The sequence below is a fragment of the Perca flavescens genome, chromosome 8, assembly GCF_004354835.1.
Source record: "Perca flavescens isolate YP-PL-M2 chromosome 8, PFLA_1.0, whole genome shotgun sequence".
Classification (NCBI taxonomy): Eukaryota; Metazoa; Chordata; class Actinopteri; order Perciformes; family Percidae; genus Perca; species Perca flavescens.
The window spans coordinates 34,309,909-34,327,632 of record NC_041338.1 but is presented as its reverse complement, the minus strand read 5'-3'; the positions used below and the strand labels follow the sequence as shown (position 1 = coordinate 34,327,632).

The window sequence follows — 17,724 nt, the reverse complement described above, 5'->3', positions numbered from 1 at the left end:
CTGGGATCCATAAAGTATATCTTCATCTTCTTTATTTTCCAGACGAACAAACAGCTTTTCCAGTGAAGGAGTTTGTCAAACACGTGGCAGAGCTGCATGACACGCTCGGCTTCCAACGAGAGTTTGAGGTACAAAGACCGGATAGTTTTTCCGTTTTCCAACTGAAACTAAAACACATAATATATCTCTACTGTCTTAAGGCACGCTCACACATATACGACAATGCAGGCGAGTGACCATCGCCTGCATTGAGGTAATACTGTCTGGTTGGTTAAACACCGCAAAAATCAACATCTCCTCCATTTTCGCTCGCTCTGAAAACTGCCAACCTCAACTCAACCGAAGTCAACCAAACACGCTGCTTTACTATTGGCTGAGGTTGTGATTTCGCCGGTCAAAGTTTAACTCTATGCAATGTGAAGATGATAATTTGTTTTGCCACCGGAAGCAAATGTTTTATAGCCTCGTGAGACCGCCCTGATCTCGCGAGCTCCAGTTTTCTACTCGCAGATCAGTCTGGCGAGACTGATCTGCGAGAAGCGACTGTTCAGTCTAAACAACATGGCAGCTTCCACGGATGAGATGAGAGTAGCTATCGCGCAAGTTTTATCCAAATTAGAAAGTATTCCTTCATTGAAAGAAGAGCAAAAAAACGGCACTGGACGCTTTTCTCGGAGGAAAAGATGTTTTTTGCTCCTCTCCCGACTGGTTTCGGCAAGAGTTTGATCTGATTGGTTGAGTTGGCCCATCTATCAGCAACTATAGGTGGTGATAGACAGATGGTTTATCCAATCAGCTAACCAGGATTTTCGCCCCTTTCCAAAAATTCTCCAACGGAAAGTTCCCAGATGGATATGCCGAGCAAATGCGAAGCGATCCATCTGGCGGAGTCAGGATAAATGTTTTATACGTCCCTTCACTCGCAAAGAATGGAAATGGACGGGAGGCGGATAATCCATAGTGCCGAAGCAGTACGATCATCCAGGTACTTTTATATGCAGAAGTTTTATGCAGAAGAAGGCTTTATGTGCAACTAAGTAACTCTCATAGGTATGAACGCTGTATCCAGTTCATATTATACATCCGTGATGTGTGACCGTGCACTTAAACTTGACTCTTGTGTGTGTGTGTGTGTGTGCGTGCGTGTGCGTGTGTGTGCGTGTGTGTGTGTCTGACTGTCATCATGTCGTTGTCTGCATCGTGCATGATGAGCTTTGATGATGTGAGTGGATACACTTTGACGCAGGGCTGCAACACTACGGGACTATTTTGGATTCTCTGATCGTAACTTATCAGGAGTTTATTGTGAATGGCAATAATTCAATTTTGTGAACATTAAAGGAACTTTATCCCAACCCTGGTGTGCGTTTGGGAGGGGTGGGGTGGGGGGAGAGGCGCTATGCAGCCTGCTGGTCAAAACCGGGCTCAATCACTGCAGTTTTTCAACAAAATACTTGATTGACGGTTGGGCCCTGGCATTAGAAGTGCACAGGCCCTAATAATAATAACAATAATGTACAGTGTATTCTCAGCTGTGGCATGATGACTTAATAATCAGTGGGAGGGTGAATGTTGCAGCCCTGGTTCGTCTCTTTGTGTGTCACTTGTCTTTTACCTGTCGACTGTCAGCAGAACAACGTGACGTCAGTCACATCATGAATCAAAGCTCCACTTCTTGTTCTGAAACTGCCGCTGAAGGAAAAAATCAACACAAAGAAAACAAGGCTAGAGAGGGACAGAGGGACACTACTCAGGGTACCCGCGCGGTCTTAAAAGTCTTAAATATAATATTTGAAAAATAAGGCCTTAAAAGTCTTACATTTCTTTAGAAAGTCTTAAATTCCGTTCACAAAGGTCTAACATTTGTATTGCTCTTTCTTTAGATTAAGTTACTCCTTGATTGTTTTGTCACAAAGCATGTATTGAGAACTACAATACAATATTGTATAAAGTTCAAGTACTTACTTTTATACCCTAAAATCCTCTCTGATATTCCATTATATCCTACATACTTTTGCCAGTATGGCCATGGAGTTGGTATTCAATTTAATTCTATTTGGTATTTTAAAAGGCCTTAAAAAGTCTTAAATTTAACTTTTGGAAACCTGGGGGAACCTTGGCTACCATTTCACTTTCTATTGATCACCAACAAGTATTTCCTCATATTGGTGATGATGATGGTGGTGTTTCCTTATCTAATTAGAGTGAAGATAATGCAAAAATATTCAAACTTAATTTAGAAAACTATCTTAGAAAAACTGTGAAATAAGTATGTTATTTTACATGAATTATTATATATTTATTATATTATAAATAGGTATGTTTTTTTGTAAACCAAAGCATTACATCACAATTTCCCAGTGCCCATTTCAAATGTCTTGATTTTTCCGACTATACAGTCCAAACCCCTAAAATTCCCAGAATGCAGCGTGTTATGCACAACCCATAATAAAAACAATAATTTTCCATTTCTTTTTTTTTATATGAATTTGAACGCTGCATTAAATAACCTTGTTTTCATTTGTGTTGGTTTGCCCTTTGTGTTGCAGCAGCATGAGCTGCGCTGTGAGATGGATTAGTTGTTTTCTGTGTCGTCTTGTAATTTGTATTTTTGCACCTCTTTGGTTGTGGTCCGTGTTGTCATGGAAACATCCTGGCTGCCTGCTGCTTCCTCACCCTCATCATTAGATACTGAAGGAGAGTTACGAGGTAAGACGCTCTCCTCCTGACGCCTTCATTCACTTCATCACCGACGCTGCCGCACTCGTAGCTGTGTTTTTGTCTCGTCTCGTAATGCTAGGTGTGTTTTGTTCGTGTGGAACTGTGGATGTATAGACGCATTGTTTGTGTTTGACACCAGTGGAAGAAGTCATGGATGTATTATAAGAAATGGATACTTGACTCCAAAATAAAGCCCATTCCTTACAAACATGGCCAAGGCTATGTCTCAGTTCGTTAAATTGCATCCCCTACCTTCCTCGTGTGTTAGTCCGTCCGACCGAGGAGGCCCAGGAGATTTGCGAGGTACTCACGCGAGGAGAGAGGAAATGAGGAAATGTGTTTTTATAGGGATGACTTACCTCTGAAGTGTCTTGTGAATTCATTAGCTGTATGGGCAGAGTTAGCAACCCTTTCAGCTGCACGGCTTCCAGGAAGGGTGCTCTCCTCCATCCTCACTCGTAGCTCCTCAGAGATCCCTCCTCAATCTTTGCTCATAGCTTCTCAGAGATCCCTTCTCCATCCTCGCTCATAGCTCCTCAGAGATCCTTCCTCCATCCTCACTCATAGCTCCTCAGAGATCCCTCCTCCATCCTCACTCATAGTTCCTCAGAGATCCTTCCTCCATCCTCACTTGTACCTCCTCAGAGATCCCTCCTCCATCCTCGCTCATAGTTCCTCAGAGATCCCTACTCCATCCTCACTCATAGCTCCTCAGAGGTCCCTACTCCATCCTCACTCATAGTTCCTCAGAGATCCCTCCTCCATTCTTGCTGGTTCAAGTGAGGAGCGAGGAGATATCAAATATGAGACTTGAGTAGCAGCCCCAGTCTCTCTCCCTGGCTTCACATCTTTGTCCAATAAACTTTACACTGACATGACATCATGAACATAAAACTAGCTTTTCTAATATCTGGGGGAGAGTTCACAAATATTAAACTTTTGTTGTTTAAAAAAAATCATAATATAAAGATTAATAACGTATCAGTTTTACAGATGATGCCTTTATAAACCCAATCACAAAGTTTGTTAGGTTTAGCTAAGAATGCCAGGGTAAGCCAATCAAAGGCAGAGTAAGGCAGAGTTTTTCAAATTTGCATACGGGATGCAACGGTCTATGAAGACAATGCTTTCTGCGCTGCAGTGGAATTTTTGTTGCAGTTGGCCACTAAAGCAAACTCAATGTGTTGTATCCAACTCTCTTAATACATCCATGGAACTAGTCATTTTTAAGTAAATGACATAATCACAATTAGACAATTCCACACACCGCTTTAGATAATATAGGAAACTCATTGTCACTTGAGCACAGTAGATGTTTTGTTGTGTCCTCAACACCAAGTATCAAAAATGGCTAAGTGCTGAAAGTTATTATAATGTTTTTTTTTCTTCAATCAGATAATTCCTGATTTTCATACCGTATTTTATCTAAACAGAGCTGCTTGTGTTTGGACAACATTCAACTTTTGAGAACTTGAAAAAACATGTTTGTATCCCTCAAAATAAGATATAGGGGGGACATGTATATTGGTATTGGTACTGAACCTCAGGTGTCATATTAAAAACAGTATTGCACATTTTTAAATGTACCCAGCCCTACAGACAAGTAATATTAGAGTAATATGTCATCTTGTGTGGAATTTAAACTCTGAATCTGCAAATTACCCAGTAACAGTAGCTGTCCGAACTGTACTCAAATACAGTAGCAGTACCTCTAAACTTCACCGAAGTATGTAGCTATGCTCCCACCTCTCGTCTTCAAGGGTTTAAAGGTCTTCTTTGTGTGTTCAGGAGATTCAGTCGTGCACGGTGGACATGGGGATGACGACTGACAGCTCCCACCATCCTGACAACACAACAAAAAACAGATACAGCAACATCCTGGCCTGTGAGTACACTTCACTGTGTGATGTTACACAACATAACACTTCAAAAGAATGACAGTTCTGTTGTGTGTATCTTGTACTTTTTTTTATATCTCATAAGCCACATATCTTTCAGATTGCAGTTCTGACAGGAAGTCAGAAAGTATTTAGTGACGGACTAACACTGTTGGTGTTAGTCTTTTCGTGGGATTTGTCGACAATAAGAACAATTTCAAATTAAAGCTGCAAGCAGCAATGATCGTCAGACACTGGACACAAGATTTAAAATTAATTCCCTTCATTTAGTGCATAGCGTTGGAAATTACATATTTCAAATTGTGCACCACTTCCTTTGTCCACTATGTGGCGCTAGAGCACACTATATGTCATGTTGCTGTACAGCATGTTTAAACAACATCTTGGAAATTTCAGGCAAATCGAAAGATTTTCGTCAGGACATACTTCCTGTTGCGAGTAGGTGGCGCTGTAACTATAACTCATCGTTGACTTATAGATTCCAAATGACCCCAGATCAATACTTAATAAAAAAAAAACATATTTTTTCCACATTGATCTGATCACGTCTTACTCTTTCTCTTCAACCCTCAGATGACCACAGCCGGGTGCGACTCACGCCGCAGCCCGACAAAGACGGGAAGACGAGGGATTACATCAACGCAAACTACGTGGACGTAAGGAAATCTCTGTTTGGAAGCGTTGTTATGCCTCCACGCCGGCGATAGCCGTGACTGGAGGCATAATGTTTTTGTGTTGTCCATTCATCCGTCCGTCTGTTTCATTTTCGTGAACGCGATATCTCAGAATTTCTTTCAATTTGGTACAAATTTCCACTTAAACTGAAGGGTGAACTGATTTTGGTGGTCAAACGACCTAACAAAACATGTTAAGGGCCATAACTCAAGAATTCTAAACTCTTACTATGACGCAATTTTGTTTGATGGTGTTTTAAAGCGTAACGCTCGCTAAAATGCAAACTAGGGTCTTTTTGTGAATGTACCCGAGTCAGACTTTCGTTTAAAAGCATAATTAAGACAGAAACGCCACTTTTAAGATTGACCGTATTCTCGTTTTTGGTCAAATGGCCTTTTGAATGGGAGTGCTAAGGGCACTACAATGATTGCATCAAAATCACTATTTTTAAAACGCTAATAAGGCTCGACACAACATGAGACTTTGCTCCAAGTATCACCAGGGGCTCTACACATGAACTCAGCATTGACAACATTGGTTGTGTACACAGAGTTTACTAAAAACAACTTACTGTAGCTGTTGGTTTTTCTGGTCGCCGCCACCCAGCCAGTCAAAAATAGTCGAGGGAGGAGAGTAAAGACAGAAAGCTCCTAAATCTTAGTTCCATTTAAATGCACGGATAATTTGTTGTTTTGTCGTTAGTGAAAAACAATATTGACCTCACCTTGTAGTTGAAAAAGGAGCCTCATATAAGAATGAGATTTCCTCCTATGGAGTCTGTTCATTCACATTTGGAGATCGACCCTTTTTGACTGACGAGAGCGTAAACAACAACTGCTGAAGTGACCGAAAAACAATAATACTGTAAATCTTAAAAGTGGCGCTTCAGTCATAATTATGCTTTTAAATGAAAGTTTGACTTGGGTACATTCACAAAAAGACCCTAGGTTGCATTTTGGCGAGAGTTACGCTTTAAGCCCCCAACGTCTCCTTCCAGGCAGTGCTGCAACCGTTGACTTCAAGGCACCTAACCCTAACCCTAACCTAACCTAACCCTAGTGCTTTCCAGGAGGCATTGCCTGGAAGGAGACGTTGGGGGCTTAAAACACTGATGAACCACAATTTCACACAAATGTCTAACAGGATGAAGTGATGATATTTTATATCCTAAAGGTCAACTTCACTGTGACATCATAATGATTTGCATTATTCATCGCCTGTGTAGATCTTCTGTGTTTTGCCAGGTTGATCCACATTTTAGAGGATGTAGCTTCTTAGCATCAACGTTCATTTTTGAAACATTGTCTACTGTCATGGCTACAACGTTGTGTCCGGTCCTGTTCCTCTGGTAGTCCGCCGCGAGCTTCAGGCGATGAAGTGTTAAAATAGTCCCTAGGTAAAGACAACATATTTGTCATTGAAAATGTATCAGGGGAAGACAACTTTATACCATTTCAGCAACCTTTCAATTCAAAGTGCTTTGCATAAAACATTAAAGAGCGGTTAAAAATATAAAAACAGCTATAATAGAATAAGACCGATTTGAAATTAAGATTCAAGATTCAAGAATTTTTTTTGTTATATGCACAGTAAGTATAACTTAAAGTCCCCATATTATGAAAAAAACACTTTTTCTGGGATTTGGGGTGTTATTTTGTGTATCTGGTGCTTCCACACACATACAAACTTTGAAAAAAATCCATCCATGCTGTTTTGAGTGAGATACGGTTTCTGAATGTGTCCTGCCTTCAGTCTCCTAGTGAGCTGTTCAAAATCAGCTCGGACTGTGACGTCACACGCGAGTGCAATCAAAGATAGTACAGAAGAAGAAGATGAAAAGAGGTCTCACTCTGTAGCTAAAACAGAAACCAGGTGAAAAGAGGATCTGCAGCAGTGAGAGAGAGCTGTGCAGTACAACAAAAATATGGTGTTTTTTGAAAATTAAACCATGTAAACCTATTCTGGTACAACCTTAAAATACAGTTATGAACCTGAAAATGAGCATAATATGGGCGCTTTAACACCATGCAATGAAAAGCTTGCTTTGCCAGTCTTCCTTACACAATGAATAAAAAGCAGAATAATACAATAAAGCTAAAACAAAAAACAAAATGGTTTGAGAAGAGTGCACTATGCCTAGACAGCTCTGTATGTGGTGTCAGTCCAGGAGTTAAAAGAATCAAAGTTACAGGGCCCTGTAAGAAATGAACAATTACTATACAATAAACTGCACCATAAAGAAAAGTCTTCAGCCTTGATTTGCAAAAACTAAGAGTGGCAGCGGAGCTGCAGTTTTCTGGAAGTTTGTGCCAGATATGTGGAGAATAAAAACTGAACTCTGTTTCTCCGTGTTTAGTTCTGACTCTGGGTACAAAAAGCAGAGCCACGAGAACATGTACATTTTCTAACAATCTCTCCATTCACTTGTGAATGAATTGTGGCTATGTGAGAGTAGAAAGATAAGAAAGAGGCTCCATAGGAGAGGAGGATTGGTTCAAGGTAGGTTCATGCAGATACATCTTCAGAAAGGAAAACAACTTATGATACAAATGTATCTATACCATTTAAAACCAATAAGAGAGACTTGGTTCAGAGTTTCTACAGAATGTAACCGATTCACAACAGATTTTTACCAAAAAAATACACTTAAGATTTAGATTACAGCCCACAACGTACAGTGTAATTACAGTGTACACCAGTACAGTACCAACCAAGACTTATGATGGAAGTTATGGAATAAGGAGGTAACAATTGGGATTTTACAAAGAACTTAGACTGTAGTTATTTTTTACCTACTGGGTACCTATGCTATTATTAAATGGAATGTATAACCTACTGAGCAATAATCTGGATGTTTGGGAGGAATTTAGAGATAAATTATACTGTAGGTATTTTTCTTATTCTTTATTCGTTTAGGGTAGATGTAGTGATGAAATGACATCTGAATCACTTAATAAATCAGAATTTTGAATTGAACAACAAGCAGGCTTTATAATTTGGGGGTATTTAAATTAACCGTGGGGGTACATTTGTGCGTTTTCTACCGAACAAAAAATCAGGGGACAGTGTGTAGTCATAGATACTGTCGGCCTCCTTGCCAACAAACTTAATTCCTGGAGGCTCATTTATGGCGTTGTGACTTCGCCTGCCATCGTCGGACAGAACTCACCCACCCTAGAGGTCACAAACTTGTGTTTAGGGGTAACCTGACAAAATTGTTACAAAGTCTTCTTTCCACCAGACCAGAATTACAGCTCCTCAAGGTGCTTAATTTTTTTTCAGCTGTGTGCACAGCCTCCTTTCAAAGACAATGGAAAAATGAGTAAAGGGTTTCTTGTATAGTGTTGTGTCAGCTGGTAAGGTAGGCTGTCAGGTCAATGGTCATCCTGATGCATCTTCTTGCGGATACTGAGACTTTCCTGATGCTGTTCTTCCTCTGATGGTTTGTCTCTCAGGTCCCGGGAACAGTTTCAGCACTGAGCATCAGGTCACTCAGACGACCGGTAAAACATTGCCGATTTAGTGTTAGATTATACTTCCATATAATATCAAGGTGATTACAGATAGACAAAAGTTATAGGCTAGTTCACCACATCATCTTAAATGTGTAGTTATGGCAACAGCTACAAAAAGTGTTGTTGCTAGGTAGCATGCGTCTCTGAGGCATTAAATCCAAAAGGACACAGTAAACTGACAATCCATGTGTCCATTATTTAATATTCCATTCATCAAAGTTGCAGGGAAATATTAATTCTTGCTCTCCCCTTGCAGTTCCTCCAGCCTTTAGAGGGTGAAGTATCTTCATCAACTCATCTCTCACAAAATGCATTATGAACTCTGTATTATTGTCGAGTGTTAAAGGACAATTCCGGCGCAAAACGAACCTAGGGGTTAATAACAGATGTGTACCCACTCGATTGTTCTCTGGGACATGTTTTCATGCTAATCGAATGTGTTTGTAGCTTGAAACAAGCTAGCACGGACCGCCAATTAGCTTACAACGCTAGTATTCGGGGCACACGGAAAGTAAAAACAAATTGCTTATTATACCACTAAAAAGGCTCAAAATATCACCACATTTCAACGGTAGCATAGTGAGGGTCCCTAAATGTTAACCAAAGCACTGAGAACTTTGTAAGTGTACAGACAGTTTATTATAAGATAGATTATAAAGACAGCCGAATTCTCGTATACAGGTGGCTGCCGTCTTGGGAGTTACTGTCTTTCTAAACGGGCGGCTGCGGCTCAGTGGTAGAGCGGTTGCCTGCTAATCGGAAGGTTGGTGGTTCGATCCTTGGCCCTACAGTCCCATGTTGAAGTGTCCTTGGGCAAGACACTGAACCCCGAGTTGTCCCCGATGCTGCGCATCGTAGTGTAAATGTGTGTGAATGATTATCTGATGAGCAGGTGGCACCTTGTACGGCAGCCTCAGCCACAGTGTGTGAATGGTGAATGGTTCCTGTACAATGTTAAAGCGCTTTGAGTAGTGGTTGAGACTAGAATAGCGCTATATAAAAACAGTCCATTTAAACTATCTTTTTAATACCCAAATACCCATTACTACAGTATAAGTTCTTTGTAAGATCCCGATTGTTCCCCCTTTATTCCACAACGTCATATGTCGTTTCCCAGTACCTACATACAAGTATAGGCAGTGTTGGGAAAGTTGACTTTCTACATGAACTAGTTCAAAGTTCAGTTCACAAATTTTAAAATGAACTAGTTCAGTTCATAGTTCATACTTCAACATTTTATTTTATCAGTTTTTTAACACTGAAACTATGCGTCAGATTTCATCTTCATATAATCAGTCCAACGTGCCGTTTCAGGTTTGCTGTGGATGCGACTGAAGTGCAGATTTTCTTTTTGAAAGCCGGCGGGCAAAGTTTGCCCAGAAATGTCATATTTTTCGCATCCTCACCGACCTCGTCATAAACCTTGTTTAAATGATCATGCGAAGCCTCCTTGCTGCTTCGTCGCCTCCACGCTGCTTTTTGATTTGATGACTCATGCGGCGGTGAGACACTGGTGGCTGGTGTTGCCAGATTGGGTGTTTTTTCCGCTACATATGAAGGCCTGTTTACGGTGTGTTTTAGCCGGGTTTTCGCCTGGAAGGCTCTGTAGAAATCTGGCACCCTATTGGACGAAGTTAAACTGAGAGAGCGTGCCATTCACAGACACCAGAATGAACACCATAGTTCACAATAACGTTCATCAGGCAGTAATACAGTACGTTCAGTTCACGTTCGCCCAAAATATGAACGAGTTCATGAACTATTGTTCAATGAACGTGTTCAGGCACAACACTGAGAATAGGTACGTACTGTAGTGGTATATTGTAATCTAAACAAGCTTTTTATTAAATCTCTTCAAAGTCTTATTACATATATTATGTGAGTCTGGACAGAAGTGGATGTAAAAACTGCAACTTGACTGGTTGGCGGAGGCATTTAACTGCGAGGCGGTTATTAAAGTTTTCAGTTTCATTTTAAGCTCCAGACAAACAGAGGCCTTCATCTTCACCCCGAGCCTCGTTTCTGTCAAGCACGCAATCAGAACATATTATTTCATCTTTATTCTCTGAGCCTCTTTTCGCTCCCCCCATGGCACATTCTGTTGTTAGCGAGGACTTGCAAGGCTCTCCATTTTGCTCATCACAGCACCATTAAAATCTCATTTCCAGCATCTTGTCATTTTGTGAAAAGCAGACAAAAACAGACAAAAACCTTTCACTGTTATGGCCTCTCTGTAGAGCCAACGTACAGGTTACAAAGTTGGTGTAAGCAAGTCGAGGATCTCTCCACACTCGTCTTCGTTTTCACAGTCATGTGAAGGTTATCAAACTATTAAAGTGAGTGATTGAAAGCTGCCCTCTGCTGAGAACAGGTGACACTTCCTGTCCTTAAAGGGGCCTTGTGGAGTTTTCTTTTATGCAAACAAAAGTTATATTCACATTTAGTGTTACCCACTAAAATTCATTGTGTGAATCCTTGACTTCTACAAATGTGATAAATATTTTCCCTTCCTCCGGAAATATTTGGCAAAGTCGATTTCTAAATCTAGCATTTAATGCTTTTTACACTGTAATGCCATGAGAGGTCACGAGGAAATTGTAGTTTTATTCTCCAATAAGCAAGTTACAACACACAGTCTTCTTGTTCTCTGCCTTTGCTGTCGCATTGCAGCCTGTCTTGCAGTGTTATATATATATATATATATATATATATATATATATATATATATATATATATATATACTAAAAAGCTTTTTTTTTTTTTTTTTTCCAGGGTTTTAAGAAGCCGCGGTCGTACATCGCGACTCAGGGTCCTCTGAGGTCGAGCACCGAGGACTTCTGGAGGATGATTTGGGAGCAAAACGTCTGCGTCATCGTAATGATCACCAACCTGATGGAGAAAGGAAGAGTGAGTGACCAGGGCCCATATTTAGCCTATCAAGCTTCTCAAAGTGCCATTTTAGTCTTAAGTGCTGAGAATTCATGAAATGTACTCCTACTTTTAAACTTAAGTATAAAAGCAAGTTATCAAATTTCTTAAAGCTAAGAATCACTCTTACTCACCCAGTTATTTAAGTGGTTAGGGGTTGCCAGTTGGGGCTTGTGATAGCACCGAGGAGACCGAGACGTACGGCAATCTGTCGGGAGAGGAAGTAAGTTTTTGAAATGTTTGACGACGAGCAGTTTATCAACCGGTATTGTTTGGACAGAGCAGGCATAAAATATCATAAAATCTAGGCTATATACAGTGCTAAGCATAAGTGAATACACCCATGCTAAAGTTGACAAGTTTTTAGATTTTTTTTGACGATGTGGGGGGAGCTATTTTAATTCCAAAGGTCAAGGGAACTTTATCAGGAAGCATGGTATCCTGGATCCATGAAATAACTGGCCTTTAAAAATAAAAATCTGCCTGCCTCTATGGGAATTTAACATAGGGGTGTCTATACTTATGCCCCCTGTATGTGTATATATATATATATATATATATATATATATATATACCAACAATATATCCTAACTAACAATATATCCTAATTTTTATTCACATGGTATGAACAAATTTCATTTTAATTTTTCAACATAATTCCTAACATTTGCTCCTCAGAGGAAGTGTGATCAGTACTGGCCGGCGGACATGCAGGAGGAGTACAGCAGCTTCCTGGTGACTGTGAAGAGCAGCCGAGTGCTCGCCTACTACACCCAGAGGACGTTCACTGTCAGGAACACCCACGCCAAAAAGGTCAGACAAACAGCCAATCAGATCACAGAGTGACTGGAGTAGCTGCATGTAGAAATCTCATTATTTATGAGCCGAGTGCACATTAACCCTCCTGTTGTCCTTGGGTAAAATTTGACCCATTTTCAAAGTTTTTTTATATCAGAAATATGGGTTTCTTTCAACCAAATTGCCCCAAAATAACGTGGATGGTTCAATACAACGTTCTTCGCAAGTAAAAGTAATGATCGGTTCCATTTTATAGCATTTGAGAAAACATTTGAAAAGTTTCAACACAGTGACCAAACTTTGATTGCTCTTTGATTATCCATCAACATGTTCCTCTGATCTTAACTAGTCAAAATAATTCATAATGTTATTTAAAAAAATTTCAGGTAGCCCAAATAAGGTTTATTGAACATGAATTCAAAAAATAAGTGTAAAACGAGACGCAATAAGTTGGTATTAGTGGTGTATAAAATAGTTGTAGTAAACAGAAAAACCTCAAAAAACGTTGAAAAAAGTGACTAAATCGTTGAAAAAAAAAGCTCACAAAGTGTTTATTTTGGGTGCCCAGGTAGCTCAGTTGGTAGAGCAGGCGCCCATATATAAAGGATTACTCCCCGACGCAGCGGCCGCAGGTTCGACTCTACCCTGCGGCCCTTTGCTGCATGTCATTCCCCCTCTCTCTCCCCTTTCATGTCTTCAGCTGTCCTATCTAAATAAAGGCCTAAAAAAAGTGTTAATTTTCAACCAAACAAACTGACCAGGGAAACTACAAGTTCTCTGGCCAACGTTAACATCGAAATGATCATAAATCAAAGATATTGTAACATTCAAACATCATTTACACGCCCCTTACATTTTCTCATTGTTTTTCCAAACAATATGAAATCACTAACTCAGATTAGTTTAAAAGGAACATGATTTGTTTCAGCAACACTCAGTGGTAGCTCTCTGTCATCCAGGTATTTTAAATTCTTTTACTTTTCTAATCTTGTATAAACTTGAAAACTCATTTTCTTGGTACAAATGACCATATCTACAGTAATAAGAAACCTTATTTATATAGCACCTTGCATACATGAAAACGTACGGAGGCTGGAGTGTGCCACTGGAATATTGCAATGTTTTATTACCAATCAAGTTAGTGAACAATCAGTTTTCAACCAACAAATAATAATTGCTTTGTAATGGTCCCGCTTGTAGGGCTCCCAGAAGGGGCGGCTCAACGAGCGGACTGTGACTCAGTACCATTACACCCAGTGGCCCGACATGGGCGTCCCAGAGTTCGCTCTGCCGCTGCTCAGCTTCGTCCGCAAGTCGTCCAAAGCCAGGACGGACGACATGGGGCCGGTGGTGGTGCACTGCAGGTGAGATCGGATTTAACTTCAACTTTCGACTTTATTATCTCAAAGGAAATGTGACCTGCAGCAGGCCTCCCATCACATCAAGAACCATGACAAACCATAACATATTGACAACAGCAACACATACAGAACAAGCTAAAAGAAACATTAGAAACAGAGAGGATGAATAAAAACATGTTAAGTGCTGTACAGAGACAAGTAAAAAATTGAATAAATAAATAAAGAATCAATCCAAGCTATCTAACACGGATACACAAAAAATCAAGCAACTTGGGGCGCCTGGATAGCTCACCTGGTTGAGCTTGCGCCCCATGTAGTAAGGCTCAGTCCTTAAAGCAGCGCCTGCAGGTTCAACTCCGACCCTTTGCTGCATGTCATTCCCCCTCTCTCTCCCCTTTCATGTTTCAGCTGTCCTGTCAATAAAGGCCTTATTGTTGATTAATGTGCATTGTTCTAATAAATACAATTTTTTTTAGAGAGCTTACATCCTTTGATAGCTCAGCTGGTTGAGTTTGCGCCCCGTGTACTAAGGCTCAGTCCTTAACGCAGCGGCCATAAGTTCATTTTCGACCTGCAGCCCTTTGCTGCATGTCATTCCCCCTATTTCCACTTTCACATCTTCAACTATCCTGTATAATAAAGGCCTAAAATGCCCCAAAAATTATCTTTTAAAAAAAAGCAAGCAAACAGATGACATAAACCAAAGCTTTGTTTTTGCGTCAGTAAATCCTGGATTCATCTGGTTCTTCTTTTCTCGTTGCTGTGCAGCGCCGGCGTGGGCCGGACGGGCACGTACGTGGTCCTGGACAGCATGCTGAAGCAGATGAGGGACGAAAGCACCGTCAACATCACGGGCTTCCTCAAACACATCCGCACACAGAGGAACTTCCTGGTGCAGACACAGGTCAGAGGTCAACTGTCTGTCCGTCCACGCACATAAAGACACGCACGCTAGGTAACTGGGACTACGGTGGAGAGGCCGCCGTCCGGCTAACACTGGCGCATTTACAGAAATGTTGATTAATGGGACGCCTGGGCAGCAGTACAGAGGTTCAGTCCTTGCCGAGGCGGTCGCGGGTTCAACTCCAACCTACAACCCTTTGCTGCATGTCATTGCACGGGCTTTCTCAGTTAATGCCCCCGCCCTCTGGAACTCTCTCCCTGAGGAGATCAGCTCCTTTATCCTCTTTTAAATCCCTATATTATACGTAATATCATTATCTAAACCTGTATTTTAAATAGTCAATATAGGTCTATTATACTTATTCTCTTGTGTTGCTCCTTTTTTTTTAAATGTAAAACATGGTAATTTGCTTTTTATTATTTTTATCATTGTTGGTCGGCTATGTTATTATTGTCTTGTTAAGCACTTTGTAACCTTGTTTTAAAAAGTGCTGTCTAAATGAAGTTCTTACCCCGCTCTCTCTCTCTCTCTCTCTCTCTCTCTCTCTCTCTCTCTCTCTCCCCCTTTCATGTTTAAGCTGTCCTATCAATCAAGGAAAGGAAAGAAAAAGGGAATGTCGATTTATGTGCCTTGTCCTAGTAAATAAAAAATAAAAGACTCTTACATCCTTCCAGTTCCTTTGTCGTTGTAACTGACCGCACAAACGGAGTCCGACCTCAGCACTCTCTGTCTCCTCGTCTCTGCAGGAACAGTACGTTTTCATCCACGATGCCTTGGTGGAAGCCATCTTGTCCGGAGAGACAGAGGTGCTGGCGGCTCACCTGCACAGGTACGTGGACGAGCTGCTGATCCCGGGGCATGCTGGGAAGACGCGCCTGGACAAACAGTTTAAGGTGAGCAGCTCATCAAACGGTTGCACTCTGCGTTCTCTGAACTTTTGCTAAAGTTGAAAGACTCCTTTAGATGGAATCTCAGTGTTTGACAATTTGTTTTGACAAGTTGCTTGATTACCACATTAACAATGGAGGTTTTTTTTTGGTTCTTTCCAAGGGGGTAAGCTTCTCCTCGGAATGCGTAGCTCCTATGGCGCCATTTTGATTCTAACAAGCCATCGCCTCCTGTTAGCATTCCATTGACTCCCATTCATTTTGACGTCACTTTGACAGCGAATAACTTTACATCTGTAGCATTTAAAGACTGTATTTGTCCGTTGTTTATTTCTAAAGAAACACGACAATGTATAAAAGGCTCCATTACCTTGTACCTCACGTTATGGCTCCGTAGCAGACGCTTTTATCATGATAAAACAATTGTGTCATAACCACGCGACTTGCTGTTGCACAGTAGAGGAATTACCGTATAGTACAGGAGAAGCTTGCAGGCAGTTTTGGCTCACATTAGCTGTTTAAGTTTAGTTACTAATGTTAACTAGCATTTTAATTAGCAATAATTAGCCTGTGCCCATGTTATCTCCTTACATATACCTACTCTCTCAGTCTCTTCAAGATTGGGAATGATTGAGATTTCTCTTGGCACAGCTACCAGGAGACTTCCAACTTTCAGACAGGTTGCTCACGTCTCATTTAGGTCTTCAAGTTCAGTTGGAGGCTGCTCAGTAATGCTCAGCCAGCACCGGAAAAGTGCTTCTAATAGACTTCACTGGTCTCTGTCCAGAGACACGGGATCTGTTGGTCCGTTTGATATATGTCAATGGTTCTTTCCTCCATTATTTTTGTTGTTGGGACTTCTTTAAAGCCACAACCAGCCATCTGCTGAAATAGCCCACACCCCAAAAAGGTTGTATTTTTCCTCATTTTTTAAATGAAGGCATTAAGATCAATTTCCAAAAGAAGATTTTTTTTTTTTATTCCTCTTTTTAGTCAACTTTAGCATGGGTGTATTCACTTATGCTGAGCACTGTATGTAGTAAAGAATGAACATGCAACACATTGAAAGAAATGCAGGACAATATTTAAAAATGTCCAAATTTAGTCAAGGGTTATTGCAGGTATAAAAAAACAAAAACACCTCACAGTTTAACAGAGTGTTTAAGCGTTGCTTCTCCAGTCACTAACAGATGTTCGGTGTTTCCCACAGCTGGTTTGTCACTCCGGGGTGAAGCAGTGTGACTACTCTACAGCACTGCAGGACTGCAACCGCAGCAAGAACAGGAACTGCTCTGTGGTACCCGGTGAGTCTGACATGATTATCGGCTCGGGAGCTGCAGCGCCTGTAGGAAAAATAACGTCCGTAGCCTGATGTTAATATTGGAATCATTCATTTCTGCAACCGTTTCGCTGAAGTTAGATGTGGAAAAATGGAGTCGCATGACTCTGAAACTTTAACTCCATCTTCAATGTGTCTTTGCAGTTGAGAGGTCGCGAGTGCGCCTGTCTGCGACGGCGGGGGAAACGTCAGACTACATTAACGCATCATACATCACAGTAAGAACAAACTATACATCTTCTCCAGAGTCCAGGATGTGTTTGGCATTCTGGTCTGACGCCAACAAAAGAGTTTTCTAAAGAGTCATACTGTTCAATTTAGCAAATCCAATTTATTTTCTCCAGAAGGATTTTGATTATCAGCCATAATGTCTAAACCAATCGAGGATAGAATGACCATGAGCTCCGAGGTTGTAAAATGCAGGTTTATGTACCTGGAGAAGCCACAAGTCTGTACGAAATCAACCTTGTTTCAAGAAAAACAGGTTTAATTCGCGAGCTTATGGAGAAATACTAGCCTGGTTGACACCAGACACTTCTCAGTTGTAACGGAGAGACACTTTACAGATAGAGTAGGTCTAGACCACACTCTATAATTTACAAAGCCCCAACAATTACAGTAATTCCCTCAAGAGCAAGCAGTGCGACAGTGGCGAGGAAAAACTCCCTCTTGGGAAGAAACCTCAGACAGACCCAGGC

General features: G+C 40.9%; 1 protein-coding gene across 2 annotated transcripts in view; it reads left to right on the top strand.

The window, feature by feature from the left end:
* The window catches only part of ptprz1a (protein tyrosine phosphatase receptor type Z1a), a 143,311-nt gene that overhangs the window by 106,550 nt on the left and 19,037 nt on the right, over window positions 1-17,724 (top strand). The window contains exons 15-25 of one of the 2 annotated variants that reach the window (XM_028585485.1): window positions 43-128; window positions 2,689-2,709; window positions 4,510-4,606; window positions 5,193-5,275; window positions 11,582-11,716; window positions 12,416-12,550; window positions 13,736-13,899; window positions 14,665-14,800; window positions 15,547-15,693; window positions 16,898-16,991; window positions 17,171-17,244. In XM_028585485.1, the coding sequence (XP_028441286.1) occupies window positions 43-128; window positions 2,689-2,709; window positions 4,510-4,606; window positions 5,193-5,275; window positions 11,582-11,716; window positions 12,416-12,550; window positions 13,736-13,899; window positions 14,665-14,800; window positions 15,547-15,693; window positions 16,898-16,991; window positions 17,171-17,244 (1,172 nt within the window). The remainder of the gene's footprint in view (window positions 1-42; window positions 129-2,688; window positions 2,710-4,509; window positions 4,607-5,192; window positions 5,276-11,581; window positions 11,717-12,415; window positions 12,551-13,735; window positions 13,900-14,664; window positions 14,801-15,546; window positions 15,694-16,897; window positions 16,992-17,170; window positions 17,245-17,724) is intronic. The other variant, XM_028585486.1, reaches the window with a different exon arrangement.